The sequence below is a fragment of the Lepus europaeus genome, chromosome 2 (assembly GCF_033115175.1).
Source record: "Lepus europaeus isolate LE1 chromosome 2, mLepTim1.pri, whole genome shotgun sequence".
Lineage (NCBI taxonomy): Eukaryota > Metazoa > Chordata > Mammalia > Lagomorpha > Leporidae > Lepus > Lepus europaeus.
The window spans coordinates 78248062-78274459 of record NC_084828.1 but is presented as its reverse complement, the minus strand read 5'-3'; the positions used below and the strand labels follow the sequence as shown (position 1 = coordinate 78274459).

Sequence of the window (26398 nt, the reverse complement as noted above, 5' to 3'; positions counted from 1 at the left end):
ATGTACTGAATCAAAGATGTACAAAGATGGGCATGTATTTGGAATAAATGGCGTTTGGTTATCAGAACATTCTGCTTTCCTCGGTGTGTTTCCCTCTCCTCTAATGTAGACGGCAGTCCCCACTTGGCACAGCGCTGCAGGCTTGGAAAGTACCTCGTGGTGAGAAACAGAGAATCCCCTTCCCCTTCCATTCTTTCCATGAGCTCTAAAAACTCATCTAAAGTGACAGATCTCCCCCAACTTCCTCTTTCACAGAGAAGGCAAACTGGGAGCAGGTTGGCCAGAGTACAAAGCTGCAAAGCTCTTAATCCACTACCTCATTTTGCAAAGAGAAGTATCATTACGTTTTTATTATTTGAGTTGTTTCAAAAAGTTTTGTTTTATGTCCTGGCCTCAGTTGATTCCAGTCTCCTCACATAGTAAAGATAAGTATGAAGGATTCCAAGGATAGCTAATATGTATTGAGAGTCTCCTGTGTGCCAGGCTGTTTGCTAAATGGGGAACATTTATTATCCTCACTGTAACCCTGCAAGGCCAGTTTTATCATCACTCCATGGAAAGCAAAAGGGTAGTTTGGAAATAACTGACTAGGTCCCAAGCTGGTAGGAAGTTCTGAGGCAGAATCTGAATTTAGGAGGTTGGACTCCAGGATGAAAGTATTCAAGAGAAAATACCAAAGAGAGCTTGAGATGTCAGGTGGCAATGAAGTGGGGAGAAGGAAATTAAAACATTTGGAAGCTTTTGGTGCTAATTTTATAAGAGCATAGATGCAATCAGAACATTTACCTCTTTCAACTGGTTTGTATTTTCAGCCCAAATTCTACTGCTTTTAATCTCTTCTTGAAAACTCTGCTTAGTGCAGTTAGTACCACAGAGAGATGAAAGGCCGAAGGTAAAGGAAGATGGGAGATTTTTGCCTTTGAGATGGGGTCTCTTGCTACTTCTGTTTCTCTCTCCTGATCTGGAATTCCTGCTTTTTTGAGAATCCAGTGCCTGACTTCTCCTTTGGAAGATGAAGTTTGCTTTCTGTGGGTGAAATTGGGTTTTGGTGTCAGCAAGACCCAAGTTCAAATCCTGACTTTGATACTTGCTAGGTAGGTGATGTTGGGCATATGGGGCTGGGTTTATCCTCTTGAAACTTTCATCCACGTAGGTGAGCAGGGCTAATACCCACTCTAGGGGATTTGTGAGAATCCGAGACAAATCAGGGCACCATGGAATGCTGAGTGCTGGCAGCAACAACTGGGAAGATTTACCAGGTTGTTGGGCTCCTCTCATCCTGGAGTCTTTCCCATTCCCCCCTTGTGTGTGTGGCAGGGGCAGGTGACAGTGGTGCTGAAGGTAGGAGATCTCTCATGAGATCTGGGGGATAACACCCCCAAAACTGGATGCTGTGGGGTTGGCAATGTGACTGGGCTCCATAGGCAGACATGTGAGAACCTGGCTTGTCTTACACTGTGAAGTTCACGTAAGGGGTGAAATAGAAGACAGGATAAAAGAGCGGCCCAGGCAGCAAAGCCTGTGCTGACGTTGGTAAGGGTGAGTCTTGTCACCCTGGCGTGGTCTGCCCATAATGAGCTCATTCAGCTATTGGGAGCTGTGTGCACTTGGCCATGGAGATAATCACTTTTCCTCATGCCTCTCCCTCAAGGGTATCAGATTCAGCAATCTTCAAAGCCACCCCAGAGCAACTCCTGGCTCCAACCAAATTCCCTTTTCTGACCCCTGGGAAACCTGCTCTTCCTCCTCCCTCCTCCCAAGTGCCCCATCTCTATGCAAGTAAGGTTGACTTGCATAGTCCTTGAATAAACTGCTGTTTATGTCAAATTACCATTCAACAAAGTTCCAGTTTCTAATCGTGTGTCAGAGTGACTGCTGGCAGTATTTTAATTACTGCTCACAGAGCCTGGTGCTAAGTGTAGTTATCTGCAAACCCATGATTGCTAATCATCTTATGTATTTAAAGAATGGTCAGGCAGAGTGGCAAGAGGGACAGAAGCTTAGCTCTGAAAGCCTGAGAATATGAGTGACCACATACAAGTCACCTGCCCTTTCCAAGCGTTGGATTTCCTTTGTTGTACCTGAAGTGGGCATGGCTTGTCTCCTGTCAGGGTCACATTTGGTGGGTAATGGAAAACATTGCAAGGTGTTCTGTGAGCCTAAGATTTTGTGTAGATCATCAGTGAGTATCTTCCTCTCTATTTCAAACAGAAGTTACTGAAAAAAATGCATCAGTGTGGACAATGACACCCTGTTCGTTGTCAAAAATCTTACCTGTAGCTGCTTCTGTTTTTTAACGAAAGCTGTGGTGGGTGAAAGCTCCAAGGACTATTTTAGGTCAGTTCTGGGAAAAAGCAAAGTGGTGGTGAGTGAGGAAGAGCAAGAATAAAAAGTCAGATTGGGAGTAACACTTTTTGGGCCTGAGGGGCAGGTTTTGTTATATAACACCCCCAAAGCTGCTTGGAGAACTGCTCTAGAACTGCGCAAGCTAAGCCAACCACTGACACCTGGGCTGTGGAAGAAAGTAGTACATTTACCAAGCACAGAGCAAGGAGCCTCGCAGCCAGTACTCAATTCCTGCACTCCTTGAGGGATTGGAGGGGGTGAATCTTGCAGCTCAAAGTCAGGGGTGAGCAGCATGTGATTGGTTCATGTGTGGGCCTCCGGCTTATCCACAGTGCACATGGCCTTTCTTGGATTGGTCAGTGATGGGGCTGGTGTGTTTCCCCCTGTCTGTCTGGGTCTAGGGGGGACTGGTAATTACTTTGTTTGGGTCTAGGAGGAGCTTCTACAGAGCTCTCAGAATGGAGACTCGCATTGCGATGCTAACTATGTTAACTTGAGGAGCGATTCAGGTCTTCAGAAAAGCCTTCAGCGGTTATCCATGAACTAGAAATAGGCATGGGATTTCCACAAAGACTGCCCATCTCCCCCACCTCCCTTCCCCCACAGCCATCCCCGATGCACTTATCTCTCTGTCTCCCACAAGGCAGAGAGGCCAGCTAGACTGTCTTCCTCCAAGTTCCACCAGTAACCGACCGCCCTTCTCTGACAAGCACCTCTGCCCGCTCCTTTATTCTGGAAAGGAAGAGTCTCTGTTGCCCGCTCATTCCTTCTCCTGTGTCATCCTGATCCCACTGGACCTCCTGCCAAGTCTTCCCTGAGCCCGCTTTTCCCCTGGCTGTGCTGCCCAGAGCAGCTCTCCAGCCCGTCTGTCAGGGGCATCTTCATCACAGCCTGTGCTAGAGACAAATTGGGTCATTTCTGGAGAGCCACAGCCTGACATCAGCAGCATTCTGCTGGCTCACTGTGGGTGGGAGAAAAGCAGCGCAGGTGCTGTCAGTAGCCTCAGAGGACGGTTGTAGGGGAGGCTCTGGCCAGCAGGTGAGGGAGGATTCAGAATCCTGTGGCCTGCTTAGCTCTTCTGTTAGGGGGTGGCTCAGTCAGAATGAAGGCCACTCTGCCCGAGAACTCTGTTGGAGAAAACCTCAGCTCGAACGTCTTTCTCCTCTTGATACGGGAAAAGAGGCAAGAGAGGTAGAACTAACAGCAACCCTGCCAGGCGCCGGAAGTCAATAATCACATTGCATTCTTGCAAGGACCTGAGGTCAGTGTCAGCGGAGACGGCTGGACTTCCTGTAAGAAAGGAATTTCAGAGGTGAGATAGAGAGGAGTGGGAAGTAAGGTAGCAAAGTTTCATGAGGTAGAGCATTCGTCAGAATGATACCTGCTACCCAAAACAGATCTGAGAGTCTGCAAAGGAACAAAGGTGTTGTTGTTTTTAAAGATGCATGTGTTTACTCAAAAGGCAGAATTACAAAGAGAGAGGTAGAGCGATGTAGAGGGAGGGGGAGAGAGAGAGAGAGAGAGAGAGAGAGAGAGATCCATCTTCCATCTGCTGGTTCATTCCCCAAATGGTGGCAATGACCAAGATTGGGCCAGACCGAAGCCAGGAGCCAGAAACTCCATCCAGGTCTCCCTTGTAGGTGGCAGAGACCCAAGCACTTAGGCCATCTTCTGTTTCATTCCCAGGTGCATTAGCAGGGAGCTAGATCAGAAGTGGAGCAGCCAGGACTCAAACCAGCACTCATATGGGACGCTGGCACAGCAGGCTGCAGCTTAATCCACTGTGTCACAACACCGGCCCAGTAACAAAGTTTAATGAATGGAATACACCGGACAAGACAGGTGGCATCTCAGCAAAGAACTGAGATTTGAGAGCCCATTTCGACTGGGGCTTACAAGACAGGTCTTCCTGCCTCTCCCTTCCCCTTCTCCTGGATGAAGGGTTTGCTGGGTGTGCAATAGGTAAAATTTCTCCCATAGTTTTATTACCCAGGGTCATCAGACTGGTGAGCAGAGAGGCCTCTCCTGAGGTACTTTCTTAGTGGGGAAGGCTGGGACCACCTATAAAGTTATTTGGGGAGGGGCTGGACTTTGTGGTGTAAATACTAGGCTGCTTCCAAGGCATGCTCATGTATATATAGGCTGATTGCTGTCTTCCTACCTAACATGACACTAATCACAGACATGACAGTGTAGGTGCCACAAACCTGCCAAGCAGCAGATGTGGATAATCGCATTAGTTAGCACAGTGGGAACCTTCTTGTCTGTAGGGGGTGTAGTTTCAAGCCCAGTGGATGCTTGAAACCTTGGGTAGTACCACACCCTACACACACACACACACACACAGAGCACATTTCCCCTTATTGTGTATGTATAGTGCAGCATGGCTACACTGGTCAAAGGATGAGTCATCTTCCAGGTGGGACAGGGCAGGGCAGCACAAGATTTTATGATGCTGCTCAGGATGTCATGCAGTTTAAACCTTATGAATTGCGTATATCTGGAATTTTCCAATCAGTATTTTCAGATTGTGGGTGACCATGGGTAAATGTAACTGTGGAAAGCGAAGCCACAAATAAGGGGGACTGCTGTGCTACTGTTGTCCCCAGGCATAGCTAAGGAAACCAAAGCTCAGAGGGAGTAAAACAACCTGTCCGATACTCGATTTTACTTTGAACCCAGTTGTATAGGAGTCCAAAGCCTGTAGGTGTTTTTGGGTTTTGTTTTTAATCCAGTCTATACCAGTGGTTCCTCAGAGGAGTAGCATCAGCATATCCTGGAAATGTTTCAGAAATGTAAGTCTTGGGGCTGATGCTGTGGCCTAGTAGGCTAAGCCTCTGCCTGCAGCGCTGGCATCCCATATGGGCTCTGGCTCGTGTCCTGGCTGCTCCACTTCCGATCCAGCTCTCTGCTGTGGCCTGGGAAAGCAGTGGAAGATGGCCCAAGTCCTTGGGACCCTGCAGCCACGTGGGAGACCTGGAAGAAACTCCTGGCTCCTGGCTTTGGACTGGCCCAGCTTCAGCCATTGCAGCCGTTCAGGGAGTGAACCAACAGATGAAAGACCTTACTCTCTGTCTCTCCTTCCCTGTCTATAACTCTACCTCTCAAATAAATAAATAAGATCTTTTTATAAAAATGTAAGTCTTTGGGCCTCACCTAAGTCCTGCTGAATCAGAAAGTCCTGGAGTAGGGCGCAGAGATCTGGGCTGTCTCAGCCATTGCTGGTAACAAACATTCAAGTTTGAGTCCTACTGCTCTCCACACTAAAACTCCCACAAGAGGACTCTCGAAACTTGGCCTAGAAGCCGTACTAACCCAGGAATGTTCCAAGATGCCCTTGGCCGTGCCAAAGTCCCACCTGATATTTCTGTGCCACCTGCTTCCTCATCAATGCGCACCTAGAGCTTTATGCCCATAGGCTTGGAAAGTATAAGGGAATTTTACAAGGTGCTGGTAACTCTGAACTCCCTCAAGTCCTTGACATACAGTTTGTTACCACCCACTCATTTTTTTTGGTTGTTGTTCGATTTGCTCTGTGCTTATGTTGGCTGCCTGTCCTGCCAAATTTTCTCTGGTTAATGTATTCCTGACCATTCATTACGTCATTTAACAAATATTTATTGGGCATCAAGTATGTGACAGTCATGGTACGAGGTACTTGTATTTTTCTCTTTTTTTAAAAAAAAAATTTTTTTAATTTGGCAGATAGAATTAGATAGAGAGAGACAGAGAGAAAGGTCTTCCTTCCGTTGGTTCACCCCCCAAATGGCCACCACAGCTGGATCTACACCGATCCAAAGCCAGATGCTTCCTCCCTGGTCTCCCATATGGTGTGCAGGGGCTCAAGCACCTGGGCCAACCTCTACTGCCTTCCCTGGCCACAGCAGAGAGCTGGACTGGAAGAGGAGCAACCAGGACTAGAACCCGGTGCCTATATGGGATGCTGGCGCGACAGGTGGAGGATTAACTAAGTGAGCCGTGGTGCTAGCCCGGAGGTGCTTGTATTTGAACAGTAAGTTAGAGATAAGCCCAGGGTACCTTCTTGGAGCCTGCAGTGAACAGACCATCGGCATGCAGTGAGAAAAGTGCTGCCTGCCCATGGGTAGGAAAAGGCACTTCGAGGAAACAGGAGGCAGTGTGGGGAGGTGAGGGTGCAGCTGAGGACCCATGGGATAGAGAGTGATTCGCCAGGGGAAGAGTAGAGTCATGGCAGGTGATATGGCCCAGTGCAGCAGGCTGGGAGAACCACACAGGAGCAGAGAAGAGGGTGATCCCAATATAGGAAGAATGGATGCATTTTCAGAATGGCTGAAGCCTTGAGTGGAGGTGGGGCATGAGAGGGGTTGGCACAGAGGGCCTCATAGCCCTAGTAACGGAGCTTGAACTTTATCCTTAGGGAAACAGGAAACCACGTGCAGAATAGAAGTGCCATGAGGAGTAGGACGGATGGGCAGGGTCACTCCAGGACACATGCAGGTTTATTTTCATACAGTCGTTCCATCGTTGGATGTGTCATTTCTGTTGGAAGACCGCAGGCTCTGCAGAGTTGTCTTTCCTTCTCCTTTCCCCACGCCAGCCCCAGGGCGCTGAGGGCATCTTGCACCTGCTCTGTGCCCAGGCTGCAGAACATGTGAGGCTCTGCCTGTGAGTGTGTTTTGCTCATTTGCCTCACTTTTATTACCTGGCGAACAGAAGTGAGTCACCTTCAGCGATGTCTCCTGCCCTTGCTGCAGGCTGTCTGTCCTTGCTGGTGACGGTGCAGCACACAGAACGCTACGTCACCCTGTTTGCCTCCATCGTCCTCAAATGTGACTACACCACCTCCGCCCAGCTCCAGGACGTGGTGGTGACGTGGCGCTTCAAGTCCTTCTGCAAGGATCCCATCTTTGACTACTACTCTGCCTGTGAGTGCCTCCCCTGCTTGCTGTCTCCGGGTCGCAGGCCCTCCTATGCATCACTGTGGTTACAGGTTAGGAGTTCCTTAGGATCACGAAGCTTGGGATGAGAAGAAACCACAAAGATCATCTGATGCGGTCCCCACGCTTTATAGATAAACAAACTGAGCTCAGGCTGATAAAGGAATTTGTTTGAGTTCATTGTAAAGTTTTTGTCTCACCGTATTCTAAAAAGGTTTAAGGCAGCCCTGCCCCCTTGTGCTTTCCCAATCCCAGCTGAGTGGATGCTGCTGCTGGGACCTTAGCCAGTGTTCCTGGTGGATGGTCAGGGCTCGGCTGCCTAAGTACACTCAGTGGCCAGAGCTCACTGCCCACAACAGCCCGTCCCCTGCTGGGCTCTCCTAGTTTTGGACACCTCCTCCTGTGTTTAGCACATCCTACCTTGTGGTGACAGCTGACCCACTCCTGCCAGCCTGGTTTTGCTTGGAACCAGAGTTCTTCCCTGCCTGCCCACTTTTGTATTCGCTCAAAGAACCGAAGAGCCTAGAACCCACTGTCAGCCCAGGACAGTTCATCATTGAGAAGTTTTGAGCATAGAAGTAGACACCCTGCTTGGGGGAAGGAAGTGAGCTTCCTGAGATGAGGCAAAGTGGGCAGGGAGACATCAGCCTCACTCTTTTTAGCCCTGGGGCCAGTGTCTCAGAATGATGTCAGTAGAACCACAAAAGCTGACTGCCTGAGCTGCTGGGCCTGAAGCCATCTCCAACAGACTCCTCTATAAATCCAGGCATTGTGTCTTGTGGGTTTCTCTTAAATGCCTGGGTTAAGTGGGAAGGGAGGAGAGACTGAAGTGGCAGGCCCCAGCCACCAGCATACGCAACAGCTCTCAAACCTTCTATTGTCAGGACAGGTGGATGAACTCCAGGGCCCGAGGGTCAGAGTGGGTACTTTTAAAATGAGACATGGGGAGCTGAGATGGAAAACTGGGGACACAGCCCCGACTTGGAAGTAACGGCCTATTGGGTCTGGAGTCTTGTTGTTCACAGTAAAGAGCTGATTAGAAATCAGAATCGACTCTAGACCTGCAGCACCGGAGCGCTCTGGGTGACTTGGGTGTGTCCCCTCTCCGCAGCCTACCAGGCAGCCTTGTCCCTGGGCCAGGACCCATCGAACGACTGCAATGACAGCCAGCGGGAAGTTCGCATCGTGGCCCAGAGGCGGGGGCAGAACGAGCCGGTGCTGGGCGTGGATTACCGGCAGCGCAAGATCACCATCCAGAACCGTGAGTGCACAGGAGGGAGGTGAAGACGTCGGGCCTGGTGGGCTGAGTCAGCAGGGATTTCCCAGTTTTATCTCTGCTGCCTGATGGTCTACTTGGCCATTGGCATGATTTGAGGCAAGTTCCGGATCACAGCGTATACTGCGCTGTCTGACGTTGCATCCCCGGAATGTCCCAGAAGATACCCCACAGCTCCAGCCTAAGGCTGGCTGTGGCTGGTTTCCTCTGCTTTCCTGAGATTCAGGCTGAAGTGTGCATCCAGTTCTTTTATCCTTTCTGTAAATTGCTCTCAGGACCTACTCAAACTGCAGCTCCCTGAGTTCTCCTCTGGCCATATCGTTGCACAGCCGTAAGGAGACAGAAGTTCCTGAGTAGGTAGCCACCTTAAGACCGCTGCCCTCCATTGACAGAGGCAAGAGCGTTGGTCTTGGAATAAGAAGCCCTGAGAGAGGCCCCGTGCAGCCATCCACTCGCCAGTTTGGGGACCAGTGGTCAGTTATTTTCTCTGGCTTTTGTTTCCTCTTCTGAAATATGGGGATTATGGTATCTGCCTCCCCACACTAAAGTGAGTATCAAATGTCAGGCATAGGAGCTGTATCTAAAGCATATCTGGGGGCCTGCACTGTGGCATAGTGGGTACAGCTGCCGCCTGCAGTGCTGGCATCCCATATGGGCACCAGTACGAGTCCCAGCTGCTCCACTTCTGATCCAGCTCCCTGCTATGGCCTGGGAAAGTAGTGGAAGATGGCCCAAGTCCTGGCTTCTGGCTTCAGATCAGCACAGCTCTGGCCTTTGTGGCCACCTGGGGAGTGAGCCAGTGGATGGAAGAGCTCTCTCTCTCTCTCTCTCTACCTCTGCCTCTGCCTTTCAAATAAATACACCTTTAAAAAAAATAATAAAGCATATCTGTCCTTTGTGCCTGGCGCAGGCAGTAGTGGTGAGAGCCCTTGCAGCCAGACTCAGGCGTGGACCCCCCATTCTGTACTTCCAGGTGCAGAATTTCTGTAACACAGGACCTGTTAAAATACCTGTGTCATGGAGAGTCGTGAGGACCAAGTGAGGTAGTATGGGACCAACAGTGAGTGCAGTGAATGTTGGCACTCAGCGCACTCTGATGAACGGTTAGCTCCTCGCATTCCTATCTGGTAATCCAGGATTGCTGTGCGGGGGTTATTGGCCCAGGATTCAGAGCCTGCTTCCGTAAGCTTATGTTGGTATGCTGTGTGCCCATAGCTACAATATGAGGAAACCAGTGACTATGCCGTGACTGCTGGAAGACGGCTCATTGAAAGGGAGCCAGTGTAACAACTGCGTCCAGCTGCTGATCTTCCGACGCCAACCACTGGGTGCTTGGCCTTAGAGAACACCTGTCCTTTTCCAGTCTCTAGATGGCTCTGCTTGTCCCAGACACCCCAGAAGTTGTTCTGATCTGACCCTGCCTTGTAAAGCCTTCTTAGTTAGCTGTGCTCTTGCACAGTCTTTAAAGGAGGAAGGCCTCTGCCTTCCGTTTTCTCTAACTTCTGAGCTATACCTTTCACTACCTCCATGCCCAGCAATCTTGGATGAAACCCTGCCTCTGTCTCACTCCTACAAGAAAGCAATATTTCTCACTGGTTTGTATTTCTCCATCCAGACGTGTGACTTCCTGAAGCCCTGTTTTCTGACGCCTGTATGCCTGTGTTTGTATCACTTGAGATGGCCCTGTCAGATCCATTTTTGGATCCTTTAAAATATGAACATATCTGATGTCCTTGTAACTCTAACAACCCTAAAATATTATTTACGTCCCCAATAAAAATGGGGTCAGATTACAGTTTGCATCAAGCTTTGAAGGGATCCTTACTCTGGGACACTTGCATCATCTTTCTTTTTCCAAGTCTGGGGTAAGCTTTCTAGCAAAGGTAATGGGTTTGGAAAATTGTGAGTAGGAAAAAAAGCACAGGGATTGACGTAGAAAGGGAAGGAAACAGAAGTCAGAATTAGCTCTAGTGTCATGTGACCTTGCGTTTTTGTTTCATTTCCTCCATAAATATGTCTTGACAAACAGATAAGAATGCATTGCAGATGAAACAACCAAGTAGCCAGGACCAAGTACATGATACGAAGCCCTATAAGAGTCCGAGGATGTCCCCTGGCACACACTGTGGGTGAGCGAGCAGGTGCTACCATGGCATGGAGACCTGGAGGCTGCTCTGCTGCCTCTGACTGAGTTTAAAGCTCACCCAGGACAGAAAAGATCTTGTTCCTCTCCAGATTTCCCACGGTGCCAGATATCCGGTGAGCCCACAGAGGTTCTTCATTGAGCATCTGTTGAATTTGCTAAATTTGAACACATGTGTTAACCATTTATCTACCTTTTTTGAAAGTTTTATGTGTGTGAGACTTTTTTAAAAGATGTATTTATTTATCTGAAAGGCAGAGAGAAACAGAGAGACAAAGGGAGAAAGATCTTCCATTCATTGGTTCACTCCCCACATAACTGCAACAGCTGGGGCTGGGGCCAGCTGAAGCCAGGACTCAGGGACCCCCTCCCCTTCTCCTTCTCCTTCTTCCCTGCCTCCCCCTCCCCAGTGGGTGCAGGGGCCCAAGTACTCAGTCCATCTTCCACTGCTTTCTCAGGCACATTAGCAGGAAGTGGGATCAAAAGTGAATCAACCTTTGGCCGGCGCTGCGGCTCACTAGGCTAATCCTCTGCCTGTGGTGCCGGCACCCCGGGTTCTAGTCCTGGTTGGGGCACCGGATTCTGTCCCGGTTGCTCCTCTTCCAGGCCTGCTCTCTGCTGTGGCCCGGGAGTGCAGTGGAGGATGGCCCAAGTGCTTGGGCCCTGCACCCGCATGTGAGACCGGGAGGAAGCACTTGGCTCCTGGCTTTGGATCTGTGGGCGTGCCGGCCATAGTGGCCATTTGGGGGGTGAACCAACGGAAGGAAGACCTTTCTCTGTCTCTCTCTCTCACTGTCTAACTCTGCCTGTCCAAAAAAAAAAAAAAAAAAAAAAATTGGAACAACCTTAAACTGGCACTCCGATGTGGGATGATGGCATTGCAAGTGGTAGCTTAACCTGCTGTACCACTGTGCCGGCCTGTGTTCGTCTAGTGCAGCACTCCATGCTCACAAGAACAGAAATGCTTTCCTTCGATTCCATCTACTCTTTAAATATCACCATTTCATCCTTACACATTCAAGTTTATCTCATCACCTGTCCCTTCCAGTCCCACAGGTATTTGTCCATCTTAGGCTAATAAGGGGTCTAGGGTGTAGACAGGACAGTAAAGTTGAGTGGTTCAGAGTATGGACCTTGACACAGAAAGGCACAGGTTCCATCCACCTCTGCTGAGCGCTGTCTGTCTGTTATCAGGCCAGTTTCTTTACTTCCTTGGGGCTTGATTTTCCTCATTGGAAATGCATCAGGATTGAGCTTCACTGCCAGCAAGCAATAGCCTAAAGTATTAGTGATTTAAGCAATAAAGAAGTTAATTTGTCTCACGCATAACATCAGAGATGTTCAGTCCAGCTGTTTGGTTCCATTCAGTCCTTAGGGAGTCAGCAGTCTCCAGCTTGCCAAGCGTGTCTTGGGCTTCCTCGTGGTCCGGGATGGCAGCTGTCACTTTTGCTTTGCAGGAAACCGAACAGAAGCAGAGTTGAGGAAGGAAGGGCTACGGTGTTCACGAGCTGCTTTTAAGAAAGTTCCTTGGGTCCGTTATGTGACACGTCCATTCACGTTCTGTTGCTTACTTGTTTTCTCGAAAAGGTGGTGTGAAATAATGACTGTATTCAGGTGGCTGTGTACATGGGCAGAAGTTCTGTGACCATGGGAGAAGGGAAAATACACACCGGGAGTCAATTAGTAATTTCCACCTTACCCACCTGTCGGATTGCAGTAGGAAGTAAAGGAGGCGAAGCCTTGACAGAGAACCTAGTGAGACTCTACAGATAGTCCGTCTTCCTGTTTGGAGAAAGAGGAAAGTCAGAAGAAGGAACTTTCTGTGAACCACCAGGGGCTTCTCAGGATACAGAGAATAATGCTGGGGTCTTGAAGTGACCAGGGGCAGAAACCAGCGGCCTCCCCTTTAACCACTAGTGCTTTCTTTCTCCATTCTGTGCAGGAGCTGACCTTGTGATTAATGAAGTGATGTGGTGGGACCACGGCGTGTATTACTGCACCATTGAGGCTCCAGGAGACACGTCTGGAGACCCCGATAAGGAGGTGAAGCTCATTGTCCTGCGTAAGTGCTTCCGGAGCTTTCTGCTTGGCCACCCCACTGCTGTAACCTGGTTACAGGGAAAAGCCAAAAACACAGCATTGGATCATGAACCTCGAAAGTTCCCTTGTCAAAGCTCAACATTTTTTGCTCGTATATTGCTTGACATTAACCTGAAGGTCAAGAGCTATTTACTAGACCTCTAGAATGTTCTAGAAGCATTCCCTGGGAATCTTCAGTTCACCCATGCCCGGATTCTCCCCTGCAGACTGGCTGACGGTGATCTTCATCATCCTGGGAGCCCTCCTCCTTCTGACGCTGATTGGCGTGTGCTGGTGCCAGTGCTGCCCTCAGTACTGCTGCTGCTATATCCGCTGCCCGTGCTGTCCCACCCGTTGCTGCTGCCCTGAGGAAGGTGAGAGGGAGAGGGTGCTATTAGGGCCCCATGCCCCGAGCAGATTGGCTTCCAGTGCCCAGGGCAAAGTTTTGCCAGGTTCTACCCCCCCCCCCCCCCCGCCCCCGGGTTTGCCTCCTTCCTGAAAATGATGCTTGGGGATACTGTGGAGCCACACGGAAGGTGGCAGATAGGAGGACATCTGCCTGTCCACCTTCTAGGCTGCCTAAAGCCTCCTTCAGAGAGCTCTGTCTACGGCTGGTGTTTCCTTTGTGGTCCTGTTAGGCCTGGGCTTCAGTCTGTCCCAGCACTGACCCGATGGGCATGAGGTGGTTAGGGAGTGGTTTTGTTGAAACAGTGAGAGAAGGCCACTTGTAAACAAATATAAATAAATAACAAACTATTTTCTGCTATTCTCAGATACCACTCAATACAACTTAAAAAAAAAAGATTTGTTTCATTTATTTGAAATGTGAGTAAAAGAGAAAGAAAGAGAAAGAACCATCTGCTGATTCACTCCCCAAATGGCCGCAATGGCCAGGGCTGGGCCAGACTGAAGCCAGAAGCCAGCAGCTTCATCTGGGTCTCCCACATGGGTGCAGGGGCCAAGCACTTGGAGTATCTTCCAGCTGCTTTCCCAGGTACATTATCAGGGAGCTGGATTGGAAGTATAGCAGCCAGGACTCGAACTGGTGCCCATGCATGATGCTGGCTTTGTAGGCAGTGGCTTTACCTGCTATGCCAGAGTGCCAGCCCCTCAGAACAACACTTCTGACATCAGATTGTGTACTGGGGGGAGGGGTGTTTTCTCATACACCTCGCAGTTCTCCAGCAGACCCTGATGGAGTGTTCTGAAATTTAGCTCAGATCTGACACTGCCTGCCTGAAGATAGTGTTAGGTCCCAGTCCTACAGACTGCCCGCACTCCAGATGCTAGTCACAAGCAGCGGGTTGTCACTTCTGGTAGGTTCTGACCGACTGACCGTAAAGTGTAGTTCCCGCATCTGATTGATTTGCTAGCGTGGCTCATGAAACTTACATTTACCGTTTATTACAAAAGATGAAGGATACCCCGTGGACAGCCCAATGAAGCAACACATAGGGCCAGGTGGGTGGGAAGGGGTCTGGAGCTTCCGGGCCCTCCCAGGGTGTACCACACTCTCCGCATCTGCACACATTCAGCTACCAGGCAACTCCTTGACCTCCCTTTGTGGAGGCTTTACAGAGGCTCCATTACATGGCTGTAATTCAGGAAACCATTGGCTTTTCGTGATCAACTCAGCCTTCAGTCCTAGGAAGTCAGGGGGTGGGGCTGAAATGGGGCTGAAAGCCCTGATCTGTCAATCATGCATGGTCTCATTGGTGACCAGTCCCAGTCCTGGTGTCGCCTGGGTGCTCCCAGCCATCAGTCAATGCATTAGTCTTTAAGTGGCACTCAGATCACTGTGGGGGTTCCACAGAGTTAGGTGCTGGGTGCCAGGAACCAGGGGCAGAGACCACGTGCGTCTTTCTCACTCTATGACGATGCCATACCACTCCTTAGAGGTGACTTGAAAAGAGCAGAGGAGAGGAATGCGTTAGAGTGGCAGTTCTCAGAGTGAAGCTGGCCTCAGAACAACATGGAGGGCTTATTCAGACCGAGTGCTAGCCCCACCTCCAGAGGTTCCGACTCAGCTGGTCTAGGGTGGGGTCCAAGAACTCTGAAAATTCCCCACATGACGTGATGCTGCGGGTCCCAGGGCCACATGGTGAGAACTCATGTGTTAAGGGAAAGAAAGAGGGAGCAGCAGAGCCTGTTCTGGCTGTGGTCTTGCTTTGGCCTAAGGGCTGATCCTTTACAGCAGAACTATAACATTTCCTAAAATAATCTGGCTATCGCTTCTGAGGCTTTAGCTAAGATCTGTTCTTATCAGTTTAATAATTTGGCTGAATAATAATAATAATTTAATAACAATATTAACAATTAACAATATTAACAATTAACAAATAATAATTTAATAATAACATGGCAAAAGCAAAAGAAAAAATTAATGTATAAAAATCTTAGTAACTTCATGGAGTAGAATCAGTTGCCTTAAATGGAAGTTGTTTTTGGTTTTGCTTTGTTTCAAATAGCATTTCCTGGTGATATAGGTAAAGTACTACATTGTAGACAATTTGGGAAATTCAGACCAATGTAGACGAATCTGAGCACCTAGAGAAACCCATTCTTTTCATCTTGGTCCATTTGGAAAAAACATTTGTAAAAGGAATTGCCTATTAAGATAGAAACAGAACCTAATGTTCAGTGTCAAGAAGGTCAATGGCATGAGTCTGGTTTCAGGCTTGTGCTCTGAGGTTGCTGTGTTACAGGAAAAGAGAACTAACTTTGTTGGACGCCTACCGTGTGTAGGCCCTTTGCATATATTCCCTCGCTGAGTCTTCACGACAGCCCTAGAAGGCAGAGTCATCCCGACTTAACAGCGCAGGAGACCGAAGGTCACAGACGCCACAGAGAAAGTGGCAGCATCGTGGTGTCTGGTCCACGTTCACCTGACTCAGTATCGCCCGCAGCAGCAGCTGTCACGGCCTCTGTGGGTAGGTCACCATGGGACTGACTGACATACCACGAACTCCTTAAAGAGAAGCCATGAGGGGCCTGCAGGAGAGTGACCATGGAGAGGTCACTGTCACTGGAGCAGTAACAGGTGGAATGAGATGAGAAAAGTCCATCTGTAATGCCACTCTGGAATCCCTAGTCCACAGGTACTATGTACCAGGGGACACAGGGACCCGGCAGGACTGGAGACAAAGCTAGCAGGAGTCAGACATGTGTGCTCTGGAAAAGCTCATGAACAGATGCTCTGAGGGAGAATGGTTTCTCTCAAGAACTGGCACAATCCAGAATTGCGGTCCACAGCTAGTGAGCACTGGACTTGAGCAGGTGCCATCTTTCAGGGTGACTCATGAGTGCAGACAGTCCAGCGGTTTGGTGACAAGATGAATGACATGAAGGAGCAGCAGTTCTTAAGGAAAACTCTCTGGGGAAGGGAAGAGTAATTGTGGGTTTTTCCCTTTTTTTTTTTTAAGAATACAATATTCCAAGCAGATTTATAAGGACCAGGGTGAGTAGCAAGTGAAGCACCAAGAAATGAGGTGGTCACTGGTGGGTGATGGAGCCATCAGGAGCAGCATCAGGCCTGCGGTGAAAGAAAGAACTTGCCTCAGGGAGGGGAGGGAGGGCAGCCTGACCTCTGCTGAGAGAAAGGAAGTCATTAAAATGTGGAGGATGATTCAGGTGTAGGGAGGAAGCTGGGGGCGTTCGCTTCAGCCTGTCTTGATTTCAGTAAATCAAAAGCCTAGACACAGAGGGAGCTTCAATCAGACATCACTGATGCTTAAACTTCTCTCACCACAGAAGCACCTCTCCAACTTGCTCCCACTTGCCAGTGAAAGTGAAAAGAGGACCATAGAGGAGAAAAATGAAGGTCATTAAATTTTGTGAATGCTTAGTAAACACTTAGTACTAGGAAACAACCCTCAGTAGGACCTCAAGACGAACGTTTTCAAAATCGGGCCTTATTCTTCCCATGAGAACGAGAGGCAGCTTTCCTCCCCGGGGAACCTGCTGGCACACCCCACCCTGCAGTTGGCCATAACCACACTGAGAATCTCCAAGCTGTCCCCTCCCAGCCTCCCACACCCAAGGGAAGTGAAGCCTGGAAGACTTTCCCACAGTTACATTCAACTTGGGGGGGGGGTCTCTTCACTGTGCGCAGAGCTGGTTCCTTAGCCTCAAGAAAGATGTTGAGAGCTGAAAGTCCGCGAGGAGGGGAAGGCATGAGTGGGGCTGTTGGGACTGCTGCTGTGGAAGAGGGAATTCGTGTTCAATAGAGTCAAGGAAGCTCTAGCAGGAGGGCTGCATGTGCTCAGGCGTCTGGGGCCGAGCAGTTTCTGATAGTGGTTCCCTAATGCTAAAATGGCAAGAGTTCAAAGGTGCAAGGGATTCTGGGAAACTCCTGGGGATGTCACCGAAATGACTGGCCAGATGTGTCACAAGGGACCGGTAGTTTCAGGAAAAAGTGAAAGGGCTGCGCAACTGACCATGAGTTAAAAGGAAGGCAGAGGTTAGGTTCTTGAAAGGGGAGGGTGGATGGTAAGAAATGGTACCGAGTTGTGGGCAAGTGAACGTGGAGATCTGCAAGGGCACCAGTTCTACGTGGTACTGTATGCAGGTGATGCTGGGCTGCAGGGGAGGAGAGAGGCAGGGCTCTGGAGGAGGGTGAGGCGTCATTTCTGTCCCAGAATTACAGAATGTGCCCTGGGTCTTACTCAGAGATGAGTATGAGTATGTCTTTGGTGGCTTAGTCTCCACGTGTGTGCTTTCATCTCCTCCTATGGGATCTAAGGCGGAAGAAGCAATTTATTTTAGCATCAAGAGTCATTACCTAATGACTGTCTATTGTGTGCTGTGTGTTTTGAGTCTATTGCTCCATTTAATATCAGCAACCTGTGGGCGAGGATTACCTCCCAGCTCATAGAAGAGGACAGTGGGCTCCGAAATTCACTCAGTGACACACAGCTAGTGCATGCTGGGATTCAAGTGGAAGTCCCATCTGATGCTCAAAGCCTGCGTTTAGGGAGACCCATCCCTGAGAACCAGAGTTCTCCAATATTGTTGAAAAGGCTCAGCAATCAACTCCGAGTTGATGTCGTTAGAATCAAGGAGGCTACTGAAGCAACTTCTCTTGCCTTGCATTAGAACAGCTGGAGGAGAGTCTGTGGGAATGAGATCCAGGGATCTGTCTTTTTAACAAGCTCCTGACCTGTGACTAAGGCCATCTTTGCTCCATGGAGGCTCAGAGAGAATGTACTAGGAATCTTGAAGTTTCACTGCTTTCTCTGTGTTTGCTGTTCTATTGTCTGTCTGACCCCTAGGTAAGCAACCATCACCTTGATAGTTAAGATGTCCTGTGGGACTGTGTCCAGGGCAGGTGGGAAAGAGCTCAGGAGCCACGTCCTCCGCTTTGTCCCATCAGTTCACGCAGAAGGGAAGGCCCTGGAAAAGAGCTGGGTTGAAGGCCAGCAAGGGAGCACTTGGGTCCACTCTGGAGCAGGTAGAAAAGTTCAGAAGGGTGACAGGGAGGCTAGTGGAGCATCTGGAAGAGGCGGCGGTGAGCCATCTGTGCAGGGGTTCCTATTGATGAAAAAAAAGCCTTTGCAAATAAGGAGGAAGCCCGACTTGCCCTTTTAGTTTTACCGTGTATTCTGTAGCCAAATTATTTTAGGGTATGTTACAGTTCTTTCAGTCCAAAGAAAGATCACATCAAGAGCAAGATCTTCTGTGCCCTCTTTCTCCCCTCTGACTCATGGGTTCTCCAAGAGTGGCCCTCAGCCCGGCAGCAGCACATCACTTGAGAACTTTTCAGAAATACAAATTCTTGGGCCCCACCCTAGACCACATGTCAGAAACTCTGGGGGTGGGGGCAAACAGGTCTCTTTGAGAAGGTATACCCATGTGATGAAGCCTCCATAAAGCCTCCCTAAGAACTACAAGGACATAGGAATAAGCCCAATGGGGGAATGGTACCCTCTGAAGAAGCGAGGGTTCAGTTATAAGGGATGGGGTTCTACCCGGGGGAATCGGGGTCCCCAGGCCTCAGAGGCAGAGATTAGCCTGGCGGGGTCTTGAACTGTAGGTCTAAGTTGCAGAGAAGGAAACTGAAGCTGTGCCCTGGGGAAGATTTGATGGCTTCATCATGAAAGGAAGGCGTCTAAGGGCCTTGGGGTTGTGGCAGAAACAGAATAGGCTCTGGTGTCAGAACCTGGTTATGCCCTGGTTCTGCCAGTCTCTGACTGTGGCACCTCACACTGCAAAGGTCTCTGAACCCCACTGCCTCGCATGAGCCTCCCAAGAAGAAATTCCTCAGAGGACTGGTTAGCTTCTGGCAAGCTAGCAGTTGGGTAAGCTAATTAGTGTATATGTTGATGGTGGCCAGCAGAGGGAGCCCCGCTAAGCCCACTAACTTGTCTTCCAGGCAGCTAGTGGCTGTCAGTTGGCACAAAGGTGTGGCAGCTGGGGGAGCTGCTGCAGACCTGCCTCTCATTTCCTCCAGGCTGGGCTGTGACTCACCCTTGGAGCTAGAGCTCCAGACACTTCAGTTGTGCTGGGAGTTGGCTGCACAGGTGGCCCCTATGCTGCGGCTGGCCTTGGCCAACCCCCTACCCTGCCTAGCTGGATCCAGAATGCCTGATTTGTGTCCCTTCCTACTGTGCCAGAGCCCTGCTGTCTTAGGGCCTGGGGTACAGAGGAGGTGGTGGGAGTGCAGGGCTGGGGGCCTGTCATTCATAGCGCAAGGCAGGTACTTCCTGTGCTTAACCATGCAAGTGCATTTCCTACATGCATGGATAGGCAGAAACCTTGGGAGTCAGGTGGTGCTTGGCCACAGTTACCTCAAAATAGAAATTCATGAACAAAAACAAATAAACACTTTTGTTTTTAATTTGCACTCCCTGTGGGTTGTATACCTCAGAGCAGCTGCACCTAGGGGACAGGAGTGACATGTCTACGGGCTCTTGTACTACTCTTATGTACTATTTTATTGGCCATGAAAAGGAATGGTATTTCCCTTTCTCTTTCCCTGTCCCCACTCCCTTTAGAGATTCCCCTACCTAGGGAAAACCCCAACACTGAGTAGGATGAGAAGCACAGAAAGAATCCTCTGGAATGCACTTCAGCTTTCTGTGCACCCTCGCCTTCCTCCCGCGGGTGTTCTGCCGCCAGGGCTGGCTTACCAGCTCGAAACACTCTTGGTAGAGTAGTTCTGCCTGTTGACTTCAGCATCACGCCCTCTCCTCTTCCCCCTTTCTGAGCAGCCGGCCCTTAGCTTGCCTGGCTTTGAGAGCCCCAGCCCCTGCCTCACAACCTCCTCTAAGCCCTTTGCACCTGCACCTTCTATTTCCAGCCTGTGGCTTCTGCTTCTGTTGGCCTGGGGCCCGAGATGTCATTGTCCGCTGGTCTCCATGCATCTACCTGCGTGTTTTTGGTAACCCTGAGAGTATGCAGGATGGTGAAATGTTTTTGAGGCCCAGAAGTCCTGCCTTAGGAGTATACTTTCCTAGGGCTGGAAGTGCCTTACATATAGGCACTTCATTGCCAGAGCCTCGCTAGAGCACCAGTTGATCCCTGATGCCCTTAACTCTTATTTCCATGCAAGATACATGAGATTGGACCTGGAGGGGAAAAGCTAGCCTCTTGCAAGACAGCTGGGTGGAGAGAAGCGAGGTGGGAGGTGGGGGACACACCCTGGCTGAGGGTCTGCATTTCTCCTTCTTCCCTGCAGCCCTGGCCCGTCACCGCTACATGAAGCAGGCTCAGGCCCTAGGTCCTCAGATGACGGAAAAACCCCTGTACTGGGGGGCGGACAGGAGCTCCCAGGTTTCATCCTATCCAATGCACCCGCTGCTGCAGCGAGGTAAAACCTTACCAGAGATTCGGGTGAGGGAGGGCAGAGGGCAGGAGCATGGGCTGTGTCAGGGCCTCCGTGACCCATGTGGCGGGGTCCTCCCGATGGCAGATGGGGGCGAGTGGAGTGAGGCCGAGAACTGTGGCGTTTTGATGTCCTGATTCCAAGGACCATGTCTGGGGCCAGTAGCTCTGCATGTTCTGTCCTTGTTTCCGTTCAGATTTGTCCTTCCGGTCCAGCCTCCCACAGATGCCAATGACCCAGACCGCGGCCTACCCTTCGGTCACCAACGGCGTCCTGGAGTACTTGGAGAAGGAGCTGCGGAACTTCCACCCAGCCCAGCCTCTGCCGCCAGACATCAAAGCCAGACCGGGGCCACCGCGCAGCCTGCTGTCCTCCCTGGGCTCTGAGGTGGTGGAACGCAGAGTCATCCAGCTGCCCCCGCTGATCAGAGACGTGCCTTCCTCACGGGGGACCAGCGACTCCTCACACCTGCGGTGGCTCACCCCCGTACCCTCCAGACCCTGGGATCCGAGGGAAGTGAGGCGGCAGCACCGCTACTCCGATTTCCACCAGGAGCTCCAGGACTGGGGTCCAAAGCCCTGGGCGCTGGAGAGAAGGGAGCTGGACTATCCGTGGAGCGGAAGGCACCCCGACCCCAGGCCAAACAGATCCCCGATGCCCTGGTCCGACAGGGACAGCCTCAGCGACGGCCCGTCGTCCAGGGAGACCCGCCGGCGACGCAGCCGGCCCCCTCTCCGCAGCCGCCAGGACCAGGCGAGGCCCCGCAGGCCCAGCCCGCGGGAGAGCAGGAGACGCAGGCCGCGCAGCTACTCCCCTCCGCCGCCCTCAGGCCTCAGCTCCTGGAGCTCCGAGGACGAGCAGGAACCCCCGAGCTGGGGCGCCCGCAGCCGCCATCGCCGCCGCCGCTCGCACTCCCCGCCCTGGCCCGAGGAGAAGCCGCCCAGCTACCGCTCGCTGGATGTCATTCCAGGCAAGAATGGCAGGAAAAAAGGGAGTGTGGAGAGGCGCTCGGTGAGCCTGGGCTTCCCGCCGAGGGGCGGGCGTGGGCAGAGTGGACCCTCCCGGTCTGAGACAAGCTCCCTGCCCGTGGTGAGCCACTACTAGTCCCGGGCAAAGGGGCCGAGTGAGCGCAGGCTGCTGCTGGGGGCTGGGTGCTCGCAAAGGAGAAATCAGGCGCCAGGGAGTCATGGAGCCGAGGCTGGAGGGCAGCCCTTCAGCCAAGCCTTGCTCGCCTTAGCTACCCATTTCCATACTCAGAACAGGCGCCCGGCCTGATGGGACGAGTTAGCATGCAAAGCCCCCGTGCGTGTGAGGATGGGGCCCTTGGAGTTAGCCCTGCAAAGAATCACGGAGGTGATGCAAACCAGCCCGTGAGACCTGCAGGATTCTGTGACGGGCAGGGGGCTAACAGGTGCTTGGCCGCCAAGGGGACACCAGAGGGAGCCTTTGGGGACTCTGGGTGTGAACCTTTCTTCTTCCTTTTTAAAAAAGATTTATTTATTTTATCTGAAAGGCAGAGTTACAGAGCAAGGGAGGTCTTCCGTCTGCTGGTTCACTACCCAAATGGCTGCAATGGCCAGGGCCCGGCCAGGCTGAAGCCAGGAGCTTCAGCTGGGTCTCCCTTGGGGGTGTTAGGGTTTTCCACTGCTTGCCCAGGCCATTAGCACGGAGCTGGATTGGAAGAGGAGCTGCTGGGACCTGAGCCAGGGCCCATATGGGATGCTGGCTGTGCAGTCAGTGGCTTAACCTGCATCACGCCAGCCCCATTTTTTGTTTTAAAGAAGTAACATTTCAAAGATTGCTTTATAAGCAATACACCCAAATCCCAGTGTTCCTTTAATGTCATTTGGCAAAGGTCCTGCTACCACTGCCCCCAAACGTCGCTGAGTGCCTCAGAGCCACCTCGGAGGCTCCGCATCAAATCTTTCCTCTGACCAGCATCCTTCGGCTTCTGCTGAAATGAGTCAAAGGCTCTTCCGTCAGCAGGCCGTGAGGGAAGTCCCCGGGCTGGGAGGATACCAAAAGAAGAAGAATTGCTGGCTCTCCTGGGCCTTGAACGCCACAACTTCCATTTGGAAGTGGGCGAGCCACTGCGATTTTCAGAAGCCAGTCCCAGATCGGGGCGGAGAGAGCAGGCCCCTTAGAGAGCCTGCCCAGAGCAGAAGTTGGGGAAGCCGCGTGTGAGGCAGGCAGTGACCACCAGGGGGCCCTAGCTCACATTCTTCACGTTCCTCCCTGTGCTGAGACAAAGATCAGCAATAGTGCACGGCTGGGTGGCCCTGAGCCGTTGCCCCTTCTGCAGCATGTCACGTAATGGTCACAGCCCTGTGCAGTGTATACGGCGTTCTGTAATACCAGTAAGAAGGAAACGCACAACCAGTCAGAGCTGGGGCAACTGCAGTTACTTTACTCATACAGAGACTAAACCGCATCTCTTCATTTGAACAACAACAAAATAAAAGTTTAAGGTCAGTTTTCGGCCTAAAGTCTAAACCCTATTTTCTTCTAAGTTGAATTTTTTTCTTTATTTTACTTAAGTATATGGCTTCCGGTAAGAGACAGAAGTGCAAAAGGAGCACCGGTTATGTTCCAGACACTGGAGTAAGCCCTCTCCAAGTCCTGTTTCATTTAAGCCTCACAACAACCATGAGGCTCCGAGAGGTTGAGTTATATGCCCAAGGCCACACAGCCAATAGGGAGGGAGCACAGTTTGAGAATCACCTCTGACTCTCAAGTGTGTGCCTTTTTCCCTAACTCATGCTGCCTCCTTGGAGAAAAGCGTTGAGGGTGGCTGGCGTTATGGTGTAGTGAGTTAAGCCACCGCTTACGTGGGCACTGGTTCCTGTCCAAGCTGCTCCATTTCCAATCCAACTCCCTGTTAACACATCTGGGAAAGCTACAGAAGGTGGCCAAAGTCCCTGATGAGAGATCCGATGAAGTTCCTGACTCCTGGCTTCAGCCTGGCCCAGCCTTTGCCAATGTGGCCATTTAGGGAGTGAACCAGCAAATAGAAGATCCCTTTCTGTGTGTATGTGTGTATCCCCCTCCAGCCCTACAAAACTCTGCCTTTCAAATAAATAAGTCTTTAAAAAAAGAGAATAGAATATCCTTGGATCAGTGATGCTTTCTGATCACTTATTTCTTCCTCATTTTCTGAAACTATTTTTTTTATCATCAAGATTTACACAATAGCAATTCTACCACACACAAACAGTATTTTCAGTTATAAACTCACTCCTGAGATGCAAAGATTTGTCCCCAATCACTTGAAAAGCCTCCATTGTTTTGGGCCCCTTATCTCCCAAAGAGGTATCACTTTCCCTCAAGTGAGTTCGACTTTCCACCTCTGTGCCAATGCTGACCAGAAGCCCAGGCTCAAAGCCTGATTCTGCAGATTAGTTAGTTTGAGGGATGCAGTGTTTTTTGTTTTGTTTGTAGCTGGAAGTTTGAATGCCTTTCACAGGACAAAATGTCTCCAGCGTCACAGTCCTCCCCTCCCCACCTCTCCTCGGTGAAGCTGGGTGAGTCCACACTAGTTAGCTTTCCAGTGTCAGGTCAGTGCTGCTTATGGCCAAGTTCAAGCATTATGGCACAAGTTGGCCACTAGATGGAGATCTTCCATCACAGATCTTTTAAGTTTCTGTGTTCCTAAGATCCTATATCGGGCCTTCCACATCAGAGCTGTAGCACACTTTACTTTTTTATTTTCCCCTAGAATTTCTATTTAAAAAGATTTTCTAGGTATTCAAAGGAATATGAATTAAGCAAAAGTGTTTTGGTTTACATGGAAACTTCTCCCTTATAACCCATAGATAGTAACAAAGGCTGACCTCATGGGCACCTGAACTAGTAGGTAAGGACCTTCTCTGTACAGTGCCCAGGAGAAAATGGAAGTTATGCGGAGTTATACTGAGGGAACACCCCCCCGCCCCGGGCTACACAGCTAGGATTCCAGCTGAGAGCCTTGCACTTACTTCATAGTGGTGGTCTTCTCACTCCACTGGAAGTACAACCACAGAAACAGAAGAGGCAGAGCTTCCAGCTGTAGCCCCAGGAGTGGCCCCTGTGCTCCTGGCCTCCCGCAAATCCAGTATCTTTCTTTCCAATCTTTCCCTAACAGGCTGGGCTTGCCAAGACGGTTCTGGCTTGTCCCAGACTTGGCCTGTGAACTACTGTGTTCCTTTCTCTCCAAGTTAACTCAGATTTCTGGTAGCGAATTCTGGCTTTTTCATTTTTCCCCCATGACTTTTTGATTTAACAAGTTTTTTTTTTTTTTATTTTTAAAAATCTTTGGACAAATGTCCACAGCTCATTCAGTGTTACTTCAGTGAGCTCTGGACACGCCTCTTTGTGTCAGAGGACATTCGGAAACCACGTCCCCAATACCTACTTTTCTGATAAACTGGCAACAGAGATTTTCAAGCAACAGTGTGAATACTTAGACACAGACGATGGACTCCACACAGTATGTTAAGGAGACGGGAAGATACCTTATCTTCCTATTCCGAGTAAGATGAGGAAGCTCATCTTCAGAACCATTCTAGATATCCCATGCCGGAACAGTCCCCTTCAACACATGGTCAGGGAAATTGAGAAATGTGAACCACAGTCCTGACCCTTGAACGGGTGGGACAAGTTGGAACACCACGTGGAGTAACTTCTGGAGAAAGGCTACTGAGTTAGGTCAGGAAGAATCAGTGATCTTTGAAGACTGAGTTCGGAGAAATACTAAGGTGTGAAGTTAATCTCTAGAAAAGGGCTGGGAAGAACTAGATCAGGAGAGCAGGTGCTGTCTTCGTGAACAGCTGGCAGAAAGATGGACAAACGAGCATGGGGCTCTTGTTTAGTGCACGGGAAACTTAACAGATGTTAAGAAAAAAACAGAGCCAGAGGCAGAGTCAATAAGACTAGGAAATTTTCAGAACTTAAAGGCGTTTGAAGGAGACTAGCGAGAGGTGGGAGAGAAGGGAAGCAGAAGCCTTGAGGAAGAGGCTGGCTCTGTGAAGAGTCAGGAAATCTGCCTTAGGTTCGGATCTCCCCTCCCAGCAGCCGCCACTTGCTCGGGACCTGGGTATCATTCGCGTTGATACCGGATTCCGGCTGATGGGGTTTGTGTGTGTGTGTGTGTGTGTTCTGTTCCTCAGGAGAGAGAGAGCTCCCATAGCGGAAGGAGTGTGATCATTTAGTCACCGCTGTTTCTGCTGCTCCTTCCCGGCTCGCCTGGACCTCAACTTCTGGCTGACGCGAGGTTACGCTGCAAGCGCGCACCTAAAGGTTGTGGCTCAGATCCTGCACATCAAACTGGACAAGTTTTAAAGCGAGAGTTTGCGGAATTCATTGGCCATAGTTCTAGCCTTGGTTCATGCTCTCTGCATATAGTCTGACTCGTAGTGGACCTTAACTGGGAGATGGTCCCTCAGGAACTTGTTAGCTTGAGTCTTCAACTGAGTTGCGTGGTTCAGGACCATGGAACTCAGAGTCAGAACTCAGAAGTCGTGAAGAAGAAACCAGACGTGTTCTCCTGGAACAGGACACCTGTGGGGTGTCCTAGGAAAATTCCCATGGGGATCTGTCTGCCTCTTGGATATCTTGAGCACCCTTCTATGTTGGGAGTCCACCCTGCTGCCTCCGTGCCAAGTTCTGAGGGCTCCTGAGGCTCCCCTCAGAGATGGCCCAGGAATACCCCAGCTGTGTGCCCTGGTAGGAGCTATTTATTCTAAGTGAGGGGAACCAAGAAGCAGTGTTACACCAGCCTTATTCTTGTCCTTCGTCTTCCTCCCGCTCTTTTCCCCTTCATCTAACTTATATTTTCTTAT

The 26398-nt window shown here is 50.4% G+C and overlaps 1 protein-coding gene across 1 annotated transcript; it reads left to right on the top strand.

Moving 5' to 3' along the window:
• The first annotated feature begins 7057 nt into the window (after positions 1-7057).
• ILDR1 (immunoglobulin like domain containing receptor 1) lies at positions 7058-25807 on the top strand. The gene is made up of 7 exons (XM_062181057.1): positions 7058-7250; positions 8374-8523; positions 12624-12743; positions 12988-13134; positions 20436-20567; positions 20779-21593; positions 25727-25807. The coding sequence occupies exons 1-7, from the start codon at positions 7058-7060 to the stop codon at positions 25766-25768; spliced, it is 1599 nt and encodes a 532-aa protein (XP_062037041.1). The 3' UTR covers positions 25769-25807.
• The last annotated feature ends 591 nt before the right edge of the window (positions 25808-26398 follow it).